Source organism: Nycticebus coucang, chromosome 5, assembly GCF_027406575.1.
Source record: "Nycticebus coucang isolate mNycCou1 chromosome 5, mNycCou1.pri, whole genome shotgun sequence".
In the NCBI taxonomy this organism is placed as follows: domain Eukaryota; kingdom Metazoa; phylum Chordata; class Mammalia; order Primates; family Lorisidae; genus Nycticebus; species Nycticebus coucang.
Window position 1 is genome coordinate 48,819,572 of NC_069784.1, and position 24,870 is coordinate 48,844,441.

The 24,870-nt window shown below is 37.0% G+C and overlaps 1 protein-coding gene across 1 annotated transcript in view; it reads right to left on the bottom strand.

The window, feature by feature from the left end:
• Nucleotides 1–24,870, bottom strand: part of SPAG17 (sperm associated antigen 17) — a 300,150-nt gene that overhangs the window by 90,311 nt on the left and 184,969 nt on the right. Inside the window, exons 20-23 of the mRNA XM_053591252.1 lie at nucleotides 21,710–21,801; nucleotides 11,039–11,275; nucleotides 9,952–10,063; nucleotides 2,112–2,270 (exon numbers count right to left, since the gene is read on the bottom strand). Of these exons, the coding sequence (XP_053447227.1) occupies nucleotides 2,112–2,270; nucleotides 9,952–10,063; nucleotides 11,039–11,275; nucleotides 21,710–21,801 (600 nt within the window). The remainder of the gene's footprint in view (nucleotides 1–2,111; nucleotides 2,271–9,951; nucleotides 10,064–11,038; nucleotides 11,276–21,709; nucleotides 21,802–24,870) is intronic.

The window sequence follows — 24,870 nt, forward strand, 5'->3', positions numbered from 1 at the left end:
AAGAGATTTGGGTAGTAAACTTGTGCCATTGTAGGTTTTGTGGAAGGAAAAGAAGTAACAAATGAAGGACAGCAAAAATTAAATTAACAACCAAAGATAAACTCCCCAAGCTAAAGCTGCAGCTCTATTCTCAGATTACAAGTGTTCATCGATTTCTAATCCAGAAATTATAAGACAGTGCAATACCAACTGAGAATCACAAAGAGAAAAGGATCACAATTTGGGGGTCTTATATCCATCTAAGGTATCATTCAAGATATCCAGAGATACGTAAACACTGACAGAGCCTACTATCATGTGCTCCATCTAAGGATAAAACTTAATAAAATTGAACAAACAATAAATTAGCCAGAACAGCAACCTTCGTAAAGGGGAAAGAACAAAGTAAGCAATGGTTGGCATTGCATACTACTCTGTATCTCTCCATCTTTCTTCCTGTAAATACGCTGCAGACCCATGCAGATTAGGGGTCTACAAACTTTTTCTGAAAACAGTCACATAGCAAATATTATAGGTTTTGCAGGCTACAGTCTTTATCACACAATCTTCTTCTTCTTTTTTTTTTTTTTGCTTAAACAACCCTTTACAAATGTTAAAACTTAGTGAATTCTTAGTTCACGGGCGCTACAAAAACAGATTATAGGTCAAATTTGGGTCAAAGTTGGCAGACTCTGGAGACAATTGAAGCCTAAATCAAAACAGATAATTTAGAAATGGAAGGTTTAATATTAAGGCTAAAAATTAGATATTATCTATGCGAAAAGGAAAAAATTAAATTATTTATACATGTTTATACACTAATATAAATAGAGTAGAACCTCTGTAAGTTGACCACCCAAGGGACTATAACAAACTGGTCAACATACAGAGGTGATGAATATAAGGACTTTTGTTGAGTACATGTGGTGCATGTCCAGTCTATGAAAATTAGATCAAATTAAGAAGGTGGTCAACATAGGGAGGTGGCAAACTATGGAGGTTCTACTGTATATGTATCATATATTTGTTTATAACTATGTATGTAAATATGTGTATAAGTATAAATATATTTATTTTAGTGAAATTACCTAAATATATAAAATAATGAAATAATTAAATTATTACATATATTCTCCAATGAAAAATTATTAAATCATTAATATATCTTGCTCTCAAATAATACTTAAGAAATAAGAAAATGCTCATGATGATAAAGTAAGAAAGAAATACACTATGAACAGTAGTTATCACTGGGCTGGTAGCATCATAGGTAGCTATTAACTTCTTTAAATATTTCTACGTTTCCCAATTTTTAATAATAATCCATTTTTTAATTTTATAACAAATAAAATTAATTCCAAAATTTCTGTGCTGAGTTCTTGGGTACATTTGCACTTGTCAAATCTTGTTTTCTTATCTTGTGATCAGAAAATGTGATTGTAACTAAACTTATAAGTGAAGTTTAGTTATTGATATATGACTAACTTGAGTTGCATACATTTTATTAACTCATCTTCTTTTGCAGGTATAATCCACACTGCATTGGACAAGAATTTATTTCCCTAGGTGCTGCTGCCTGCAGATGTTGAACGGTATTACCAAGACATTTTGTGGTATTTAATCAATGGACATCCACTTACAGCTCTCATTTCAGGCAGATAATGACTCCCATAGCCAAATTTATGGTTTTTCCTTTGTCTTCGCAACCTATGAAACTAAGAACTAAGTGGTAGAGAGGGCATCGGGAGAAACACCATCATTTGCAGTGAATATTGGAAAGAAGCTAAAGCTTCAGCATGAATCGATTAATGAGGACTTGCATGTGTGCTAGAAATTACAGTTGGTGTAAGGGAGGAAGCCAAAATGGACAGAATGAACAGAAAGTTGACTATCCTGGCTAGATTCTGTATGACAACTGAAATCAAGAGCTGGGTGCTCAGAGGAAGAAAACCAAGTAAGCAGCCCACTGCAGAGGGGGTATGTATTTAATAAAGAACAACTTACACTACAGAATGGCAGAATACCTCAGATACCCTCTGGAAGAACCTTGTGTGCTAAGTGGAAGGGACCCATTTGTGTTTATGTCAGGTGGGTGGGTTTGCCTCCACTGCCTCAAAGATGCAGCTGCTTACCTGCTTCAAGATCCTGTTCCTCATCTCTTTCTTCCTTCTCTTCTTCTGAATAATAATCCTCTTCTTTATTTTCCTTTTTTATAATCTCTTTAGGGTCTTTTAAATGAATTATAAAATTGTGCTTGTCCTTTCTCACTTTCACTTTGATAAAAGTTGAGCCTGAGAAAGAACCATAGGCTGAACATGGTCTGATCAGGGTGCTATGTTAAGCTCCTCGGGAGGGAAAATACTTAGGGATGTCAACATTTCTATAAATGGATGCCTAATGGAATAAAGTAATGGTGGAATTCCAGGGATAAATGGTAGGGGGACCAAAGAGATATGCAGGGTTTCTAGTAACTTTTCAAACCAACTTATTATAGGGAAAATAATTTGGGATTTATAAATTGAGATAATTAATGTGTTGAATATTAGTTAACTATTAATGTTTTAATTTTTATAACAATTTTTGTGTGTTATTTCTAGTAGTCATTATTGTTATTATTGCTATGGTAGTTATACAATTTTTTTTTCCAACAATTCATTTGTTTTTTTCCCCAACAATCCATTTGGTTTTTTAGTGTTCTGGCTCATTTTTCTTCTTTATGTTTTTCTTTGTTTTTTAAAATCCAGCCTTTCCTTTTCTTTGTTATTATTACTTTTTTTGTTGTTTTGGATTCATTGTGGGTACAGAGAATTAGGTTACACTGCTTGCATTTGTTAGATAAAGTCCCTCTTATAATTGTGTCCTGCCCCCAAGAGGTGTGCCATACACTGTGACCCCCCCAACCCCATTCCTCCTTCCCTTCCTGTGCTCTCCCCTTCCCCCACCCCCTCATCATGTACTAGGTCATTAATTCTCCTCATATCAGGATTGAGTGCATAGGAGTCTTGTTTCTCCATTCTTGAGATGCTTTACTAAGAATAATGTGTTCCACTTCCATCCAGGTTAATACAAATGATGTAAAGTCTCCATCTTTTTTAGTGGCTGAATAGTATATATACACCATAGCTTGTTAATCCATTCCTGGGTTGGTGGGCATTTAGGTTGTTTCCACATTTTGGTGATTTAAATTGAGCTGTGATAAACAGTCTAGTGCAAATGTCCTTATGAAAGAAGGATTTTTTTTCTTCTGGGTAGGTGCCTAGTAATGGAATTGTAGGATCAAATGAATTCTTTGAGGATTCTCCATACTTGCTTCCAAAAAGGTTGTACTAGTTTGCAGTCCCACCAGCAGTTCCCTTCTCTCCATATTCATACCAGCATCTGCAGTGTGGAGATTTTGTGATATGGGTCATTCTCACTGGGGTTAGGTGTTATCTCAGGGTAGTTTTGATTTACATTTCTCTGATGATTAGGGATGATGAGCATTTTTCATATGTTTATTAGCCATTCATCTGTATTCTTTAGAAAAGGTTCTATTTATCTCTCTTGCCAAGTGATATATGGGGTTGTTGGGTCTTTTTTTGTTAATTATTTGAGTTCTCTATAGATCCTAGTTATCAAGTTTTTGTCCTATTTGTAATATGCAAATATCTTTTCATATTCTGAAGGTTGTCTATGTGCTTTGGTTGTTGTTTCTGTAGTTGTACAAAGGCTTTTCAATTTAATTAAGTCCTTTTTGTTTATTTTTCTTGTTGCAATTGCCACGGAAGTCTTCTTCATAAGATCTTTCCCCAGGCTTATATCTTCAAGTATTTCCCCCACACTTTCTTGGAGGATTTTTATTGTTTGATGCCTTAGATTTAAATCTTTTATCCATCTTAAATACATTTTTTAATGAAATCATAACTGTGTACAATTATGGTGTACAATGTGCTCATTTGATATACAATGTGGAATGCTTAAATCAGACTCATTAACATAACCATCATCTCACTTACTTATTTGTTGTATTTATACTAGATTCTTAGTAGTTTTGAAAGGTTAAAAAAAAAGTATCCAATGTACTCAATACTATTTTGAATTAATTTTTGTAAGTGGTGAGAGGTGTGGATCTAGTTTCAGTCTTTTACATGTGGTTATCCAGTTCTCCCAGTACCATTTATTGAATAGGGAGTCTTTCCACCTATAAAGATCAGGTGGCTGTAAGATGCTAGTTTCATCTCATGGTTTCCTATTCTGTTCCAAATGTCAATGTCTCTATTTTTGTGCCAATGCCATGCTTTTTTGATCACTCTCACATTGTAGTATAGCAGAAAGTCTGGTAGGGTGATACCCCTGGCTTTGTTTTTATTTCTAGAATTTGCCTTGGCTATATAAGGTATTTTTGGGTTCCATACAAAATGAAGAATTATTTTTGCCACATCTTGAAAGTATGATGATTATATTTTAATGGGGATTGCAATGAATCTGTAGATTGGTTTAAGTAGTATAGACATTTTCACTATGTTGATTCTTCCCAGCCATGGACATGGTGTATTTTTCCATTTGTTAATATCTTCTGCTATTTCTTTTCTTAGGGTTTCACAATTTTCTTTATAGTCGTTCTTCACCTCTTTTGTTATGTATGTTCTTAGGTATTTCTTTCTTTCTTTCTTTTTTTTTTGCAGTTTTTTTGGCTGGAGCTGGATTTGAACCCACCACTTCCAGCATATGGGGTCAGCGCCCTACCCCTTTGAGCCACAGGCACCGCTCCTAGGTCGGCCTTCCTTCCTTCCTTCCTTTCCTTTTTTGAAGCTACTGTGAAGGGGATGGTATCCTTGATTAGCTTCTCACCCTGGCTGTTATTAGCATATACAAAGAGTACTGATCTACGCACATTGATTTTATATCTTGAGATATTGATGTATTTTTTGATCACTTCCAGGAGTCCTGGGGTTGAGTTTTGGGGTTTTGTAAGTATAAGATCATGTCGTCAGCAAAGAGTAAGAGTTTGACCTCCTCTGCATCCATTTGGATGCACTTTATTTCCTTCTCTTGCCTGATGGCATTGACTAGAACTTCCAGCACTATGTTGAATAGTAGCGGCAATAGAGGACAACCTTGTCTGATTCCAGTTCTAAGTGGAAAAACTTTCAATTTTACTCCATTCAGTATAATACTAGCTATGGGTTTGTTTTAGATGGCTTCAATCAGATTAAGTAATGTGCCACCGTGCCTAAATTCTTAAGTGTTTTAATTAGAAAAGGATGCTAAATTTTATCGAATGCTTTTTCTGCGTCTATTGAGAAGTCTTTGTTTTTGCTTCTGTAGCTATGATGAATTATGTTTATGGACTTGGTGTATGTTAAACCAAACTTGCATCCCTGGGGTGAAACCTACTTGATTGTGATGAATGAATTTTTAATCTGTAGCTGTAATCTCTTGGCTAGAATTTTATTGAGAATTTTTGCATCTATATTTACTAATGAATTTGGTTTTACATTTGCTTTTTTAGTTGGATCTTTTCCTGGTTTTGGTATCAGGGTGATGTTTGCTTTGTAGAATGTGTTGGGGGAGGATTCCTTCCTTCTCAATTTTTTGGAATAATTTCTGCAGTATGGGAATATGTCTTCTTTGATAGTTTGATAGAATTCTGGTGTTAAGCCATCTGGACCAGGGCTATTTTTGTTGGCAGTTTTTAAAAATTATTTCTTTGATCTCAGTTCTTGAAATTGGTCTGTTCAAGAAATCTATTTCTTCTGGATTAAGTCTAGGGAGATGGTGTGATTCCAGGTATTGATCCATTCCCTCCATATTGTCTAATTAATGGGCATAGATTTTCTTGTAGTACTCAGAGATGATCTCTTGTATCTCTGTAGTATCTGTTGTTATTTCCCCTTTATCGTTTCTGTTTGAGGTTATTAGAGATTTTACTTTTCTGTTTCAAGTTAATCTGGCCAAAGGTTTATTGATTTTATTTTTTCAAAAAAACAACTTATTGTTTTATTAATTTTCTGAGTGATTCTTTTGTTCTCAATTTCATTAATCTCTGATTTAATTTTGGTTATTTATTTTCTTCTGCTAGGTTTGGGATTAGATTGTTCTTCTTTTTCCAGTTCCATAAGATGGTTCTTGAGTTTGTTGATGCACTCTCTGCTTTTCAAATGCAGGCATCTGATGTGATAAATTTCCCTCTTCAGACTGCTTTTGCTGTATCCCATAGGTTTTGATAACTTGTGCCTTCATTTTTGTTATGTTTGAGGAATTTAACGATTTCCCCTCTTATCTCTTCCTGAACCCAACTATCATTCAGGATAAGGTTGTTTAATTTCCAAATCTTTGTGTGGAGATGAACATTTTTGTTAGAGTTGAGTTCCACCTTTATTGCCTTGTGTTTGAGAAGATACCAGGTATAATTTCTATTCTTTTAATTTTGCTGAGGTTTGATTTGTATCCTAGGATGTGGTCAATTTTGGAGTACATACCATGTGATGACACGAAAAATGTACATTCCTTAGCTTTGGGATGGTGTGTTCTGCATACGTCTATTAGTCCCATTTGTTCTAGGGTCACATTTAAGTCCTTTGCATCTTTGTTCAGTTTCTGTTTAGAGGATCTATCCATTTCTTTCAGAGGGGTGTTAAAGTCCCCAACTAATATGGTGTTACAGGATATCATATTGCTGAGACCCCCCCATCAAGGTCTGTTTATAAATCTGGGAGCATTTAAGTTGGCTGCATAAATATTTAAAATTGAAATGTCTTCTTGTGGTATTGTTCCTTTGACCAGTATAAGTGTCCATCTTTGTCTTTCTTAACCTTGGTTGCTTTAAATCTGCTTGTATCTGTAATAAGATTGCATCCCATTTTTTCTTCTGATTTCCAATTGCTTGAAATACTATTTTCCATCCCTTAATCCAGAGTCTTTATTTATCCTTCAGGGCTAGGTGTGTCTCCTGGAGACAGCAATGGGTGGCTTGTGCTTTTTTTATCCAGTCAGCCAGCCTGTGCCTCATCAGTGGTGAATCAGTCCATTGACATTTATTGAGAGAATTAATAAGTGTGGTGGAATTCTATTCATATTATTTTGTGAAAGTCCATCATGTAGTTTTATCCTTTGTGCCATTGTGGAAGCTAAGTTTTTTTTTCTTTTTTTTTTTTGCAGTTTTTGGCCTGGGTTTGAACCCGTCACCTCCAGCATATGGGGCCAGCAACCTATGGGTGCCACAGGCACCACCCTGGAAGCTAAGTTTTGACGTTTAGCTTCTGGGTGTTTACTTTGCTGGTGGTCCATTGTGGTGGTCAGTGTTGAGAATAGGTCTAAGAATTTCCTGTAGAGCTGGTCTTGTTGTGGCAAATTTCCTCAGTGATTGTATATCTGCAAAAGATTTGATTTCTCTATTAATTTTGAAGCTTAGTTTAGAAGGATACAGAATTTGAGGCTGAAATTGTTTTGTTTAAGAATGTTGAAGGTGTATGACCATGCTTTTCTGGCTTGGATGGTTTCAGTTGAAAACTGCTATCCCAATGGCTCTGCCTCTGTAGGTCAGTTAGCACTTACTTCTGGCTGCTTGCAGAATTTTTTCTTTCATCTTGACTTTGGATAGGTTCATTACAATGTGTCTTAGAGAGGGTATGTTAAGAGTTGAAATGACCCAGGGTTTGATATCCATCTGAAAGGAATGTGTTGGGGTTTGTAGTAAAACTTGGGAAGTTTTCATTTATGATAGTCTCCAGTAGGGTGTCCATACTCCATATCTTTGGGACAATCTTCTTCCTCTTTAGGAATCCCTATTATTGGTATGTTTGAATGCTTCATAGGCACTCATAGTTCTGTAAGTGCCTGTTCTGATTTCTTTCTCTTCTGCCTATTTGACTATCTGGGTTAACTTGAGAACTTTATCCTCTAGCTCTGAGGTTCTTTCTTCTCTATGGTCTAACCTATTTTTCATACTTTCTACTGCCTCTTTACATTCCCTGATTGTCTCCTTCATTTATTGAAGCTCATCCATATTCTATCTATATTCTACATATCTCTCATCTGATATTGGTTCTGTTTTTCCATTTTCTCATCCATTCCTTTTATTGTCTATGATCCATATTTTAAATTCTCTTTCTGTCAATTCCATTACTTCTTTATAGGTGGAGTCTTCTGCAATAGCTGCCTCATGGTCCCTTGGGGGAATTCCTCTGTTTTTGTTTTTCATGTTGCCTGAATTTTTCTATTGGTTCCTCCTCATGTGTTCTTTCTTCTTGTTTGCCTCCTTGTTCTCCTTTTCTGTTCTCACTGCCTCCTTTGTTTCAAACAGAAGTCCTTGCTCTTGTGACAGTATGTTGCAATATGTCACCAGTATACCAGGTGACCATATGGCTTTTTCAGGAGACAGAAAGCACAGCCAGCAACCTCTATGGTTCTCATTCCAAACTTAATTGCCTTTGGTGAATCACCTGATTGTTTCCTCACCATAAAGACTTTGCTTTAGGGGCAGGTCTCACAGTGCCCCCCCAGTTCCTGTGGGATACATGAGTTCCTCAGCCTGTCCCAAGAGTAGAGTTCTGATTCCAGCAGGTAGAATTAAGATGGCCATGCTTTAGGCCCTTGCTAAGACATTCTCATGACCTTCCCACAATGGCAGCCCACTGGCCTCTGAGGCCTTCTCAATAGTGGCCTCACTAGCCACCAAACCTATAGAAAATCCACTCTAACCAGCATTCAAATCTGGTTCCTGTACACTGTTCGAGTCTGTCCATTCTTTTAAGCTTTCCACTCAATGTGCAGCTTCCCCCAATAACTGAAAACTCTGGAAAGGCTTCCTCCCATCTTGGACCTCTGTGGGGGGGGCCAGGAGATCCCAGCTGGTTGTAATCAACTGCCTAGTACATCAGATTTCCACTGCTCTGGATCATATGCTGTATCTAGCTCACCACCTCCTCACTCTGCTCCTTGAGCTATGACTCTGTGTAAGGTTTCTGTGCCAGGTATGGCTGGTTTCTTTATTTTTCCCCTGTCATTCTAGGAACGCTCAGCTGAATGATTCTTCGGTTCTGCCATCTTTCTCCACATTCTCCAGCCCTTTGTTTTCAACTTTATTAGGCTATCAGCTCTCAAAATTGGGAAGTTTGGTTGAAAATGCTGTATTTATTATGTTTCTAGCACCTTCTTCTTTAAATTTATGACTAAGCAATGTATCATTTAGATAAAACTTTCAATGAGATTGCTTTCTTCTCAGATTGTTATATGTATATGGAAAAATAACAGGTATCCATATGTTAATTTTATATTCTGCTAATTTACTGTGTGTATTTATTAAACAATATTTTGGTATACAAAAAAATACTGTATTTACTATGAAAAATCTGAAACTTAGATGCACTGTATTCATATAAAAATCTTAATAAGAGCTAAAATAACTGGCTATGAGCAGCAGGCACCCAAGATCTGTGCTCCAAAGCCCAATCCAAAAAAAATGCTATAAGTATGTGCTTGGTTTCAGAGATAATTGTATGTGCTATAATTAATATTATTGATTAATAATTATTATCAATGATTATTGATTGGTCATTGCAGTTACTATACTACTTACCAATAATATGATATTTATTTTTCTTATATTTATTTATTTTTATATTTTCTTATATTTATTTATTTTTTATTCAAATTACCATGAGGATAAAATTTTTAGGTTAAATTGTTCTCCCTTCCAGGGTAAAGTTCCATTCGTAGAAGACCCCCTCACCCAGGAGTATTTTCATATCTTAATAACTGAAATGGTATGCGTGTATTAGTGTGTACCAATTAAACTTCAGTCTGGCCTATGCCTTGCAAAGACGTTTATACTAGAAGAATTAGTTTGAAAATGCTGAACGTGGTACATAAATAAATTACAGTACACATACCAACACTATCACCTATCACACTTATTAGTAAAGGTCTCCATAATTCTCTGAAAAGCATTAATATTTTTCAAGCCATTAACTAGTTGCTTTCAAAATGTACCTTTCTCAAATGTTGTCTTTTCGACTTCAATCTGACCTCCATCAGAAGGATACAGATAGTGATTTGTCCCTGAGATTTGGATTGGAATATCTCCCATATTATATCCTCGAAACTAGAAGAGAAAACATCATGCTTTGAATGTAGAAGTGCAATTGACAAAAATCAACTTTTCAGTGTCAGCCAATTAAAGTTGCCATAGCTTAATTTCTGCTAAATGATTTGTCTGTTACTTTTCTGACTCAGAGGTCAGCATCCATATTATTTTTAGAACCTTTGATGCTGTTACTATGGTAGGCAGCATTAAAAGAAGTCTGTGATGTTGAATCCTATTCATTGGAACATCCTCATAACTAGTCTAAATTAATCACTGTATTATTGCCAAGGCAGTTTGAGGAGAAATCACGTACTTATTCGTTGGCTACTAATTTTCTGTTTCACGTGATCTGCTATACTGAGGAGTGATGGCACTTTACGTTATAGGAGCTCGTATGGAAAAGACATTCTTTACTGTGCTGCTAACAGAGCATGCTAAAACTTGAGAACGACCGGGTTAGAGAAGGAGCTACAAAGAACAGGGGCTATTACATTTCTTTCCCTTTTCTCCAGTTAGGTTTTCCTTATAATAGCCAGCTACTTGAGGGAGAATTTGCAAAGAGAATGTTTTACAAAAACATACAATCCAGAAAAATGAGTGCCTACAGAGAAACAAGCAAATGTACCCAGCTAGTCCCATCATCTGAGACAGATAAAGCCAACCCTTGTGTTCAGGTTGACTGATGACAGTTGCTTATTTACATATACCTAATTGAATACTTTTGGATCAATTTTACATCTCTACTGCCCTTTTTAACCTAGCTACATAGCATTCAAAGTAAACCTGGCCTGAGGGTGTTCTTATCTTGGTATTGACTACAAAGAAGGTTCTAGATATCAGAGCTGTGAAATACAGGTTTGAGATATTTGATACCAGAAGAAACCCCAAGGCATTCTGGGGTGGTGGTGAAGACAAGAAAATCTTAAGTTTCCATGTTTTCCAAAACAATTGGGAATAGCTCAAAGAGACCTTTTAGAGCATTGCCTGTTTTACCGGGTAAACTATCTCAGGTTCTGGTTCCTGGTGGGTCTCTTCTATTACTTCATGGATCTTTATTTGTTCTTCTTTAGGTTTATCCTTGAAAGAAGGTTTTTTCTTCAGAGTTCTGTCTTCTTTCTCTACCTTATCCTTGCCTTTCTTTTTACCAGTGTCTTTACTCTTCTTTTCTGCTTTCTTTTCTTCCTTTAATCGTTCTTCTTCTGCTAATCGATCTTGCTCTTCTTTCCATGCCTGTAAAAACATTTAAAAAACTTAACAGGATTTTGAAACAAAACAAGTAAGGGTTCCATTCAGTGTTATTTAACGTATTTTTAAATTGGTATCACTGAAAATCAAAATATTGAGCTAGATACTTTGAAGTAATTCTTGATTCTCTCTTTCTCTCAGCCAGCTTCTGAAAGAAGTATGGAGAATTCTCAAAGAACTCAAATTAGATCTTCCATTTGACCTGGCAATCCCCACTACTAGGCATCTACTCAGAAGAAAAAAAAGTCATTTTATCATAAGGACATTTGCACTAGACTATTTATCACAGCTTACTTTACAATGCCAAGATGTGGAAACAACCTAAATGCCCATCAACTCAGGAATGCATTAACAAATTGTGGTGTAAGCATACCATGGAATACTATTCATTCATAAAAAAGATGGTGACTCCACATCTTTGGTATTATCCTGGATGGAGGTGAAATACACATTCTTCTTTGTAAAGTGTCACAAGAATGGAAAAGCAATTATCCAATGTACTCAATATTAATATGAAGCCAGTAGCTGATCTAATGCATGCTCATGTAGGCAAAAAACTCATTTCAATTCAAGTTGGGAGGGGGTAATGAGGGAGAGAGAGATGGGAGAGAGGGTAGGGAGTTCCCACTGAATAGACAGGGTGTGGGAGTATTTGAAACACCTTTTGAGTGCAAGACATAACCACAAGAAGGACTCTCCCTAACAAAATCAAATATTTTGATCTGATTGTTTATATATTTCCATTAATCTGAAAAAAAAAAAAAAAGTTATGGCACATACTTCTCTCCTGAGGATTCCTAACCACAAGCTTGTCTTCACATAGATTTGTGGCCAAAATGCACTGTGTCTTAAATTTTTATTTTAAAAAAGCTATAAGTTGATATGAGCTAACAAATGAAAATCACAAAACACAAGGAAATAAACCACTCTGAGCAAGAACCTAAAGAAATAAACTGTAAAATTCTATCTATAAAGGCTATAGATATAATTATAATTACCCAATAGAGAATATAAAGTACATTTTTTAATATGCTTAAATTAGTGAAAGGAAGCATCAAAAGTGCAAGTAAGAAAGAAGAGAGTATATTGGCTTGGCTCTCGTACCACAGTGGTTACAGTGCCAGCCACATACATTGAGGCTGGAGGGTTCGAATCCAGCCCTGGCCAGCTGAACAACAATGGCAACAACAACAACAAATAGCTGGGCATTGTGGCAGGCGCCTGTAGTCCCAGCTACCTGGGAGGCTGAGGCAAGAGAATCTTAAGCCCAAGAGTCTGAGGTTGCTGTGAGCTTTGATGCCATAGCACTCTACTGAGGGCAACATAGTGGGACTCTGTCTCAAAAAACAAAAACAAAAACAAAAACAAAAACAAAAAAGAAAGAAGAGAGAATAAAAAAAATGATGATGTGAGTTTAAAGAACCTTTTGAAACTGGAACAGAATTGTTGAAAAGGCGGAATTTAAACAAATAACCGCTGAAGCATTTCCAGAGATGGTGGAAGACATTAAATCCTAACATTTTGGAAGGTCAGTAAATCAAAAGCAGAAGTTTTGGACCTGGCTCATATTGGCTTACAAGAGTTTATTGTTCAACATTTTGGAATTTTGTGAGCAGTTGTTAACCACAGCCATCATCAAAAAATAAATTGTATAAATTCGCAATTAAACAAAACATTAAAAATGAAGGCAATAAAGACTCAAAACTTACATTGTAATTATTTTGTTACATCTCACTATTATGCTCCTGAGGTTATTTATGCCAATTATATCTGTATAAGTGAAAACATTGCAGCTGCTGCGTATTGCTGTCAACTTGGCATTTATTGATGTCACATTAGTAGCTATTGTAAGAATATTTACACTATGAATATCAACAAATGCTAAAGATCAGGGTTGATTGATTGTTTATAATGAAGACTTAAGAAAGTGATGGAGAGAATGTTAATGCAGATTAAATTTAAATATGGCCAGCATGGTGGCTCCTGCAGTCCTAGTTACTTGGGAAGCTGAGGCAGGAGGATCTCTTAAGCTCTGGTTTTTGGGGTTACAGGTAGCTTTAACTGCACCACTGCACTGGAGCCTGGGTGACAAAGTGAGATCCTGTCTAAAAAAATTACAAATAAATGTGGTTGTGTTTATAGCTGTTACATTATAACTAGCACAAAAAACTGAAGAACTATTCTTCCAGAATTCAAAAACTATTATTTGATTCAGCAAAGAAGTTGCTCACATCATTGACGAGTGAGACATAGTCCTTTGTTGTTTCATTTTTGTCTTGTTACTATAAATGAAAATATCAATTAACATCCATATTGAAATGACACTTGTTTATCAGTTGTAACTACAATTTGACTAAGTACACAAGAACTTAGCAAAAAGCAATGAAGTCATTTTGTTAAAATCAATTAGCTGTATGGATTTTATAATAAAGCATATTATGCACTTTATTACATACTACATACTGTATGTCAGAATGCACAGAATGTACATATACTCATACTTTCGTTTTCCTAGAGAGCTACTGTTGAATACTTACCAGCATACCATGTTTTAAGTAGCTAGAAAGAAAATATAAACTGCCCACGAAAGAATGGAAAATTAGACAGACAATTAAGTTATTATAGCTACATACCAGCAAGCAAAATGTGAAGCAATATTTTTAGAATGCTAAGAGGAAACTAAAAAGTCAACTGAGAATCATATAAATGAAAACTATGTTTAATAAGGACAAAACAAAGTCCTTTTTCAGAGAGGTAAAAACTGAATTTAATACAACTGTGATGCTATGATTTGGTCTTCATTCCTGGCTCCTGGCACAGAGCTCCTAAATCCCTTCGTATTTCATAAGTGATAGGAGCAGCTTTTGCTCTAATGAGTAAGTCATGGCATCTCTTAGATAGCTTCAGAATGGGGGAGGCAGCTGGTCACCAAAAGAGACTAAATTTTAATTAGAAGTTTGGAACTTTCAGCTTCATCCCCAAACCTCTGGGGTGGGAAGAGGAGCTGAAGATTGAGATAATAATCTATCATACCCGTGTGAAAACCTCTAACAATAAATAAGGTTTGGAGAAGTGTTGAATTAGTGAATGCATTCACATTCTGAGAGAACGACACACCCTCATTCCAGGAGGACAGAAGCTCCTAAGCTTGTGGACTTGCTTTCTATACATCTTCATCTGGTTGCTCATTTGTATTCTTTGTAATGTCTGTTTGTAATAACCAGAACAGCAAGTAAAGTGTTTTCCTGAATTCTGTAGTCTATTCTAGCAAATTCTTGAGTCCCGGTGAATTATTTTCTGGATGTGTTATATTGGGGATTTTTGCATCTATTTTCATAAGGGATATTGGGGTGTGTAATTTTCTCTTTTTGTGTTTTCCTTTCCTGGTTTTGGTATCAAGGGTATACTGAATGTAGAATAAGTTAAAGAAGATGCCCTCCTTCTCAATTTTACGTTACATTTTCTGTATCGTGGGTACCAGGCCTTCTTTGTAGGTCTGATAGAAGTCAGCTTTGTTTGAACCCATCTGGCCTGGAGCTTTTCTTCTTTGAAGGATTTTTATTACTGTTTCGATCTCACTGCTCATGATTGGTGTGTTGGGGAGTTCTTTTTCCTCCTGCTCGAGTGTTGGGAGGTTGTGCATTTACAGATACTGGTCCATTTCCTCTGTGTTCTCCAGTTCATGCATGTAGAGATTTATGTACGATTCATGATGATGCTCTGACTGTCTGCAGTATCTGTTGTAATGCCACTTTTTCCATTTATATTGAGCTTATTTGAGTCCTTTCTCTTCTGTTCTTGGTTAATCTAACAGAAATCTGTTGATTTTATTTCTTCAAAGAACCAACTTTTTGTTTTGTTAATCCTTTTAATTATTTTTTTTTGTTTTACAACAAATTTAGTCCTGCTCTGGCCTTCATTATTTCTTCTGCTAGCTTTGGGTTTGCTTTGTTCTTCCTTTTCTAGTTCTCTGACATCAGGTTGTGCCTGTTCTCTTTTGATTTCCATTTGGGTGGAATATTTTTCTCATCCTTTTACTGGGAATTTGTGTGCATCCTTGTGGTTTAGATATATTTCCTGAAGACAGCAGATATTTTGGTTGTGTTTTTTCATCCATTCAGCCAGCCTATGTCTTTTGAGAGGAGTATTCAGTCTGTTAACGTTATTTGGTAGTGCTAATATGCAGGATATTGTTCTGTTCATCCTGTTGGGTAGTCATCCCTTGTTGCTTTTTTTTGCCTCTTGTTCTATTGTTTTATAAGATTGTACATTTGGGAGCATTGGGGAGTGATTATCTGTTGTGCTGATTTGGGTATAATGCTGTTCTGAGTATTTTGTGCAGGGCAGTTCTGTTCATGACAAATTCCTTCAATGTTTGCTTTTCTATAGAAGATTTAATATCTCCATTGATTAAGAAACTTAGTTTTGCAGCTACAAATTCTAGACTTCCAGTTGTTCTGTTTAAGTTAATTGAAGATGGGGCCCCAATGCCTTCTGACTTGTAAGATTTCCTCTGAGAATTCTGCAGTTAGCCTAATGGGTTCTCCTTTGCAGGTTATATGATGCTTTCATCTTGCTGCTTACAGAATTTTCTCCTCCATTTTTTGACTTTGGTCAAGTTGATTAGTATATATCTTGGAGATGGCCAATTTGCTATAAATCTTCCTTGTGTTTGATGCCCACCTTGAATGGCTATGTCTGAATTTCTGGTGATACCAGGGAAATTTTCATTAATAGTTTTCTAAAATAGGCTTTCTCTGCTTTTAACTCTTTCTTCTCCATCAGAGATACCTATGATTAACTGTTATTTCACTTCACATAGTCTCATACCTCAGTGATTGGTTGGATTTTTTTTTTTTTTGAGACAGAGTCTTATTATATCACTCTTGGTAGAGTCCTGTGGCATTATAGCTCACAGCAACCTCAAACTCTTGGGCTTAAGAGATTCTCTTCCCTTAGCCTCCCAGTATGTGGGACTACAGGTGCCCACCACAATGCCTGGCTATTTCTTGTTGTTGTCATTGTCATTGTTTAGTAGCCCTGGGCTGGATTGGAACCCACCAGCCCTGGTGCATGTTGCCAGCGTCCTAACCACTGAGCTATGGGCGCCAAGCCAGGTTGGACTTTTTTATGGTCTTCTCTGTCTCTTTCAACGATGGGGTTATCTTGGGAGTCTTGTCTTCAGGCTTTCAGTTTCTTTCTTCTTAGTTTAGCCTGTTGCTAAAGCTTTCTCCTATCTTTTGAAAGTCCCTAAATGACCTTTTCATTACTTTAAGTTCTATTTATCCTTTCCTCTGTTGTCTTTCTCTCTAGTGACTTTTCTTCTCCTTGATTTCCTGAGTTTTTTTTTTATTTTTTTGCCATCCGTATTTGAATTTTATTTCTGTCATTCTGGTAATTTCCTTCTGGCTGCAATTCACTACTATAGCTCTATGATGTTGCCTTGGTATTTTCAAAGTAATTAATATTTTGTTTTTTTTCATGTTCTCAGGGTTATTTTGCTGATTTCTAGCTCTGAGTTAATAGGATTGCAGTTCACATATTCTCCTTTGCTGGGACTCTCTCTAACCAACTCCAGGGTGATGGGTACTCATGGCTGGGGTTCCTCAGTGAAGTGTTGGACCTTGGGGAGGTTCTGCCTGTCCAGCAGTTGTGATAGGGACTCAGTAATGGGATTTGGAGTCCAGGCACAACTCTGGATTCTCAGTGGTGGAGTTGTAGGCCTAGTGTGAGTCCTGGAGCTATAAGGGCAGAGACTTGAACTTGGGCACATCAAGAAGTTCAGAGCTGGCTCTGGAGATTTTGGGGCAGAATCATCCCTATGGGTGGCTGTTCCACCAACATGGGGACAGCTGATGCCCAGGTGTGCAGGCCAGGGATTGTCTCAGTGACCTAAGTTCTATGTAGGTGGGCCAGAGTTGCTGGTTAGCCAAGATTCTCCTCCCACCCTTAGGAAGAACTGAGGCAGTTGTCCCAGGCTTCCCAAGTGTTACCTGTGGCATGTAGCTCTCCTCTGTTTAGCTCCCATACCAGTGATGTAAAGGCTACTGCTAGAAGGCAGGATCGTAAGCAGACCTGGCTCCATGTGTCACAGCCATCGGGATGGTGTCAGCTGCACACACTTTGGATTGACAGGTACGAGATCTCTGCTGTACCTTATCTCTCATAGAGTGTCTCTGCACAGACTCTGGGCAACACTGTAATATGTCCAGAGGTCTGCAGTAGAAGACAGAGATGGATACTTAGGATTGGGGGTCCTCAGGGAAATGTTGGACACTCAGGTGTTATGATGCCACTGGCTGGGGTTTTCCCTTCCAGGAGAGTCTCTGAGCCTGACATGGCTATGAGCCTCAGCAGGGTTACATTTGATCATTTTTCTGCTTCTATAGAAAGCCATTGGGAGGAAGTTCAAGGCTGGCTCCACTAACCAGGAAGGCTGCTTAGGAGGAAGGGGCTGCAATTTCCCTACTGGCTGTGAGAAGTGAGCTCTGCTCTTCCTGTGTTACTCTTGCCATCAGAGTGTGCCTAGAAATGGGTGCCTGAAAGTGCCCCTCTCAGTTGCTATGCCTCTGCAGCCTGGGATCTTCCCTGTGACAGGACTCACTCTGGTCCAACAGCACAGTTTTCCTGTGGGAGGAATGGGTGGTCTCCTAGATTGCCACGTCTCAGACCCCAAAGTATTCTCCCATCAGTTCTGCCCATGTGTGCTCCCTTTCCTCCTGAGTCTGGCTCCCAAATCTCTTGTTGTCTTCCCTAGCAATCTGCTTGAGTCCTGGGGCCACGGTGTCCATCTGGCCTGTATGTCTTACCCACTGACATGCAATTCCAGGAAATGCTGGCAGCCAGCAAGCTCCTATATTGGGCACCCTTGTTCCACTGAATGCCCTCAAGGGGAAAGGTATGGGCCCCAGTTGGTGTGGAAACTTCAGACTGGAGGATGCACCAGTTGGGAGAGAGACTTGTTCACCAAATTCTCAGCTCAAATTTCTCTCCCAGTTGTAATGGGTGTGGAAGGATAAGAGTCTTAATAGAGGAAAGACTGCTTTCTGGCCTCCTGGGTCACTCTCCTTGGAGGGAAACCCTGCATGGACTCTCCAATCTCCATGATCGTGCATGTCTCCCCATAATTCCACCATTGCTGAAGTGCTTGGGATTGCAAGGGTGGAAAAGCTTCTATGTAACTTGGTAGCCCACTCATCACTGAGCAGTGTGGGAAGGTAAAAGTGATCCCCCTTATCCTATCTCTAAGCTCTGAGCTTCTCTGGGTTTGATCCTCACTGATATCTCCCCCTCCTTTCTTTCTCTGCTTCACAATTTTTTTATGTGAGGTTCACAGGAGGATCCAGTACTTCTTCCAGTACTTCACTACTTGAGGGGTGTCCTTTCTCCCTTCTCCTTTATCTGAAACTTTCCCTTCCCCCTGGGACAGTCTGGTATGCAATGTCTCTAGTTAGCCATCTTGCCTCCTCCCTTGATTTTAAGGGTCTTTCTATGAAATAATAAGTATGTGAGATAATGCATATGCTAATTAACTTTATTTAGCCATTCCATATTTATACATAATTCAAAACATTGTGCTGCACTTCAAAAGTATATATAATTTTTATCTCTCCATAAAAAGTAAGAAAAAAAAGCCAATATTACCTTAAAAATAATTAAAAAAAATCTATAATGGGCATAAAGATGTTCCCAGTAGCTTATTAAAAATTAAAATTAGTAGGGTGAACTCTCAAGAGATTCTAGTTAAGACTGAGTAAAGGAATTAGTATTTTATTAAGTGCTTCTTCCCACCAGACACCAATGATAGTTATGATACATGTGGTTATATGGGATGAGGACTAAACTTCAGCAAACATTGAACAAAGTTCGTTACAGAAATATAGAGGTGATATATGTTAAATCGATATTTATAATTCCATATATCAGCAAAATAAAGAAAACTAAAAAATACTAGTTTCAGTGCCAATAGACATTTAAAAATTAATTAAATTTAGCAGCACTTAACAATAAACTTACAGATGTGTCATGTAATTATCTTAACATTAAAATCCAGAAATCAAGGAGGCTCACCAAAACCAATCAACTTTGTTTCAAGGTTTATTGCCCAGTGATGTGGTTGGGGGAATTGGCTCTTGTTTGTCAAATATTAAACTTTACCACAAAGCTACTGTAATTAAAATAGCATGGTATATGCACAGGAATAATTAAATTGGTGACTGAAACAGAATACAACATTCAAAAATGGATTCAAAGAATAAACGAGTTATCTAATCTGTGATCTAATCAACATCTAAATTCAGGGGGGATTCATGTTATTTAATTAAAAGGTACTAGCAAATAACAACCTATCTAGATGAAGAAAAAGTAAGACCTTTACATCATACTACAAAAAATAAATTTCAGATAAATATCTGAATATAGAAAGTAAATCCATAGAAATGTGTAAGAGAATGCCATATATATATAACCTAACAGTGAAATGAATCTGATAGAATCAAGAATATAGAAGCCCTGAAACCATAATGGAAAAGAATAACAGATTTTTTAACACTTTTTTTAAACCAGCTATTACATAATATGGAAAGAGCAGAACTCCTAGGTGACTAGCTAAATGAATTAAATCAAATACTCCTGTACATACCACCAGGTCAAGAAACAGATTACCACCAGCTCCCTAGAAACCATTCTCATGCAGTTTCCCAGTCCTATCATCTCCCACTACTGTAAAGGCAAACACTGTCCTGTTTTGTAGCATTTAATTTAGTTTTGTCTGTTTTTAAACTTTACATCAATGAAATTCCGCATTCACATACGTACACAGACACACATACACACAGATGTATATGTGTTCTTTGGACTCTTCTTTTGCTTACCATTATTGATGTTTGTGAAATTCATCCAAATTTCGGGTGTTTCCATAGGTCATTCATTTCTAAAGCTTCTCAGTGTTTCACTATACAACTAAACCACACTATAATCATTCTGATGAATATCTGAATTGCTTCTAGTTTTGAGGAATTAAAAGTAATGCTACAAGAACAATTTTGTCCATGTATGCTGGTACATACATTTCTACTAGGTATATATGGAGGAGTGCAATTGCTGGGTTAAAGTGAAAGGGTATTCTTAACTTTAGGAGATACATCTAGTTTTCCAAAGTGGAATACCAATTCTTACTTCAATAGGCTGTGTGTTAGAATTCATTTTACTTAACAGCCTTGCAAAATTTTGTCATAGTGTTCTAAATTTTGGCTAAGGCCAGGCGTGGTGGCTCATGCCTGTAATCCTAGCACTCTCGGAGAACGAGGCAGATGGATCACTTGAGCTCAGAAGTTTGAGACCAGCCTGAGCAAAAGTGAGACCCCATCTCTACTACAAATGAAAAACTGAGGCAAGAGGATCACTTGAGCCCAAGAGTTTGAAGTTGCTGTGAGCTAAGATGCCATAGCACTCTACAGAGGACAAAAAAGTGCGACTGTGTCTCAAAAAAAATTTTTGGCTAAGAATGCTAAATTTGGCCACATAAAAATTATACACTTCTGTATCAATATAAATGTAAACTATACTTATTAAGAAGAAAATTGTTGGGTAAACTGTTGTACGTCCAAGTAATGGACTAATATGTTGCTAGGAAAAACAGCAAAACATACTGAGGTACCTCACAGACCTCTTATTTTAAGGGCATTAATACCATTCTTGATCATCCCACCCTCATGACCTAATTATATCTCCCAAAGGTACCACCTCCAAGTGCCACTATATTGGGGATTATATTTTAACACATAAAATTTGGGAGGACACAAACATATGTCCGTAACAGTTGCCAAAAGAAAGAAACCACATAGCTGATTACAAAAGCAAACCAAAGCTAACCCATAAACAAACAACTGAACAAAAACGCTCTTGATATTTGTGCATATATGTACTTGTATGACAACATACTCAATTTTTAATGTTTATTATCTAAGGGGCTTAGAATAGCCAGAGTAATTGTGCTTTATTATAAAAGCATATATTACTCTTATATCTAAAAGTTCCAAATAAAATGTGCAAACCAAAACACCACCTGTGACAAAGGTAGTAAAGCAAGTCTGAGCAAGGCAGTGCTCTGGATTATGGTTATATAAAGATGAGTGAGACAGAATTTCTGTTAAAAGCCTATTATGGGGTGGTGCCTGTGGCTCAAAGGGGTAGGGCACCAGCCCCATATGCCGAAGGTGGCAGGTTCAAACCCAGCCCTGGCCAAAAACTGCAATAACAAAAAAAAAAAGCCTATCATGTGGCGGAGGAGATCTCCTGATAGAGACCATACTTTCACTGAAGATTCAATTATTCTTGAAAGTTTAGCAGAAAAGGTTATTTCCTGTTATACCACACAAACTGTCCATCACAAGAGAATTTTGGATTTCCTTGGATTACCTTCAGAGAGCCTTCTAAAATGAAAGGAATTTTCTCCTTCTCTTTTTCTTTTTCTTGATCTGGTATTTCTGTTTTGCTGATTACTTTGTTGCCTATAACCAGAGAAAATAAAACTTTTTAGTAAGTCTCTTCAAAAAGGTAACATCGAAGGACCAAATCTCTGGATTAGAGGAAATTTCAAAGGCTCTCAAGTTCATCTTTCCATTTATTCATTTCTAAATTTTCTCCTGCCATCTCCAGAGTGGACATCTGAAGTGGGACTAAACTGCTTCAGTGGTGAGGCCTTCCGTCTCTGGAGACAGTGCGCCTCATTCTCAGTGTGCTTTTATTGAACTGGGATCTCTCTTTCTAAACTTCTCACCTAATAAATACCACTTTAGCACTTTAAAGCCACGCACAATAAATCTAATTTTCCCTTCCAATATTGAAGCCTCTGTAGTCATTCTATTTTGAAAGTTTACATCTTTCTGGACTTGAGCAGCATCAAACTGACCATTTTCTGAATGTTCATAGGCATGTAGATATGAAACTTTTGGTCTAGTCAGTAGAATTATAAAGAAAAGGCATTCAGCTCACAGTTTTTCCTGCCAATAGGCAAGTACAGGCCTACAGAGGCATGTTAGAGGGAAGACGTACCTTTCTTTCTTATACAGTCTTATCCATTTTTTAAAAATGTATTTAGTGCTCTCCTTCTGGGTCCTCCCTCAGGAGGAAGACTAAGTGGATGGATTTGATGGATATGGTAAATGATTCGTCATCAAGTTGGTTTTATAAGTTTTACTTTAGAATAACACCATCTGCCAACTCCTCTGGTAATTACTTGTAGAGGTTGTAAGAATTTTAGAAATTCTATAGCTTTGTTTCCTCATGAGAAATCACTCTTAGTATTGACTGTCATAGACAATGAACACTGTTAACAGGGAATCCATTTCCTTCGCACACATTCAATGAAATAGCCTTACTTTGCAGATAAATTACCTTATTGTTTCTCTTATTTATTAAGCATCCTTCAAAAGTTCTACTTTACACTGTCACCCTCTTTTCCCTTCCTCCCATAGCCTCCAAGCCACAGAAATTAACAACAACAAAGGTACCTATTAATCCAAGATCCCATAAAGTGCCTGTCACAGGTCTCCAAAAATCTCTTTTTCTTGTTTCTCTAGATTCCCACCCCCAGTTAGTCTTGGGACTCTCCTGTTTACTGTTTTAAGGAAGGTCTCATTTTAATCTCATTTTTGAAATTTCTAATTATTTTAGAAATTTCCTCATACCTTACCAATCCTACCAATGAAAACATTTAACATTACTCTAACATGTAACACTTAAAAAAAAAAAAAAAAAGGCACAGTGGCTCACGCCTGTAATCCCAACACTCTGAGAGGCTGAGGCAGCTTGCCTGAGCTCACAGGTTCGAGACCAGCCTGAGCCAAAGGGTAACCTCGCCTCTAAAAATAGGTGGGCATTGTGGCGGGTGCCTATAGTCCCAGCTACATGGGAGGCTGAGACAAGAGAATGGCTTAAGCCTAAGAGCTGAAGGTTGCTGTGAGTTGTGACGCCACAGCACTCTACCAAGGGTGACAAAGTGAGACTCTGTCTCAAAAAAAAAAAAAGAAAATTCTGTATACTCTTATTTATTTTGATAATTTTGTTTTTGTAAATTTAAAATGTTTAATTATTATGGGCATAATAGGTGTGTGTATTTATAAGGTACATGTGATGTTTTGATACAGGCATACAGTATGAATTAATCTAATAACGGTAATTTGTGTTATTTAGCATCTCAGACTTTTACAATTTCTTTCTGTTAGGAACATTTCAGTTCCATGCTTTTAGTTATTTTAAAGTATACACTAACTTACTGCTGATTATAGTCACTTTGTGCTATCAAATATTGGTCATTCTACCTAACTAGCTATATTTTTGTCCCCATTAACTATTCCCACTTTATCTCACACTCACCATAACCCTTCCTAGCCTCTGGTAGCCACTTTCTACTCTCCAGCTCCATGAGATCAAGCGTTTTTAACATTTACCGCCCACATACGAGTGAGAACATGTGAGATTTGTTTTTCTGTGCTTGACTTATATCACTTAACATAATGCTCTCCAGTTCCTTCCATGTTGTTGCAAACGGCAGAATTTCACTATTTTTGTGGCTATCTAATATTCCATTGTGTATAGTGCCACAATTTCTTCATCCATTCATCTGCTGATGGACGCTTAGGTTTATTCCATATTTTGGCTGTTCTGAATAGTGCTGCAATGAAGGTGGGGTGTGGATCTCTTTTCAATTACTGATTGACCCTCCCTTGCCTATATCCCCAGCAGCAGTATATACTGTTAGATGGTGGTTCTAGCTTTAGTTTTTGAGGAACATCCCTATTGTCCTCTATAGTGGTTGCACCAATTTACATTCTCACCAACAGTGGACAAAGTCTTCCATTTCTCTACATTCTCTCCGGCATTCGTTATCATCTATCTTTTTGATAAAAGCCTTTTTAACTGGGGTAAGGTGATATCTCACTGTAGTTTTAACTTGCCTTTCTCCAGTGATTAATGATATTGAGCATGTTTTCCTATACTTATTGGCTATTAGTTTGCCTTCTTTTGAGAAATGTCTATTCAGATCCTTAGTCCATTTTTAATTGGAATATTTGATTTTTTCCTCTGTTGAGTTGTTGATTTTCCCTGCTATTGAGCTCCTTATATATGTACTCTAATTATTAATTCCTTGTCAGATGGGTAGTTTGTGAATATTTTCTCCCATTCTGTGGGTTGTCTCTTCCATTTGTTGTTTCTGTTGCTGTGCAAAAACTTTTTAGCTTGATATGACCCCATTTGTCCCATTTTGCTTTGGTTGCCTGTGTTTTAAGGATATTACACAAGAAATTCTTGTCCAGACCAGAAGCATTTCTACAATGTTTGATTTTTAGTAGTTTCATAGTTTCAGGGCTTATAATTAAGCCTTTAATCCATTTTGATTTGATTTCTTTGTAGATGGTGAGAGATAAGGGTCTAGTTTTATTCTTTTACATATGGATATCTAGTTTTCCCAGCACTATTTACTGAAGAGACAGTCCTTTCCCCATTGTATGTTCTTGACATCTTTGTTGAAAATCAATTTGCTGTAGATGTGTGGATTTATTTCTGAACTCTCTATC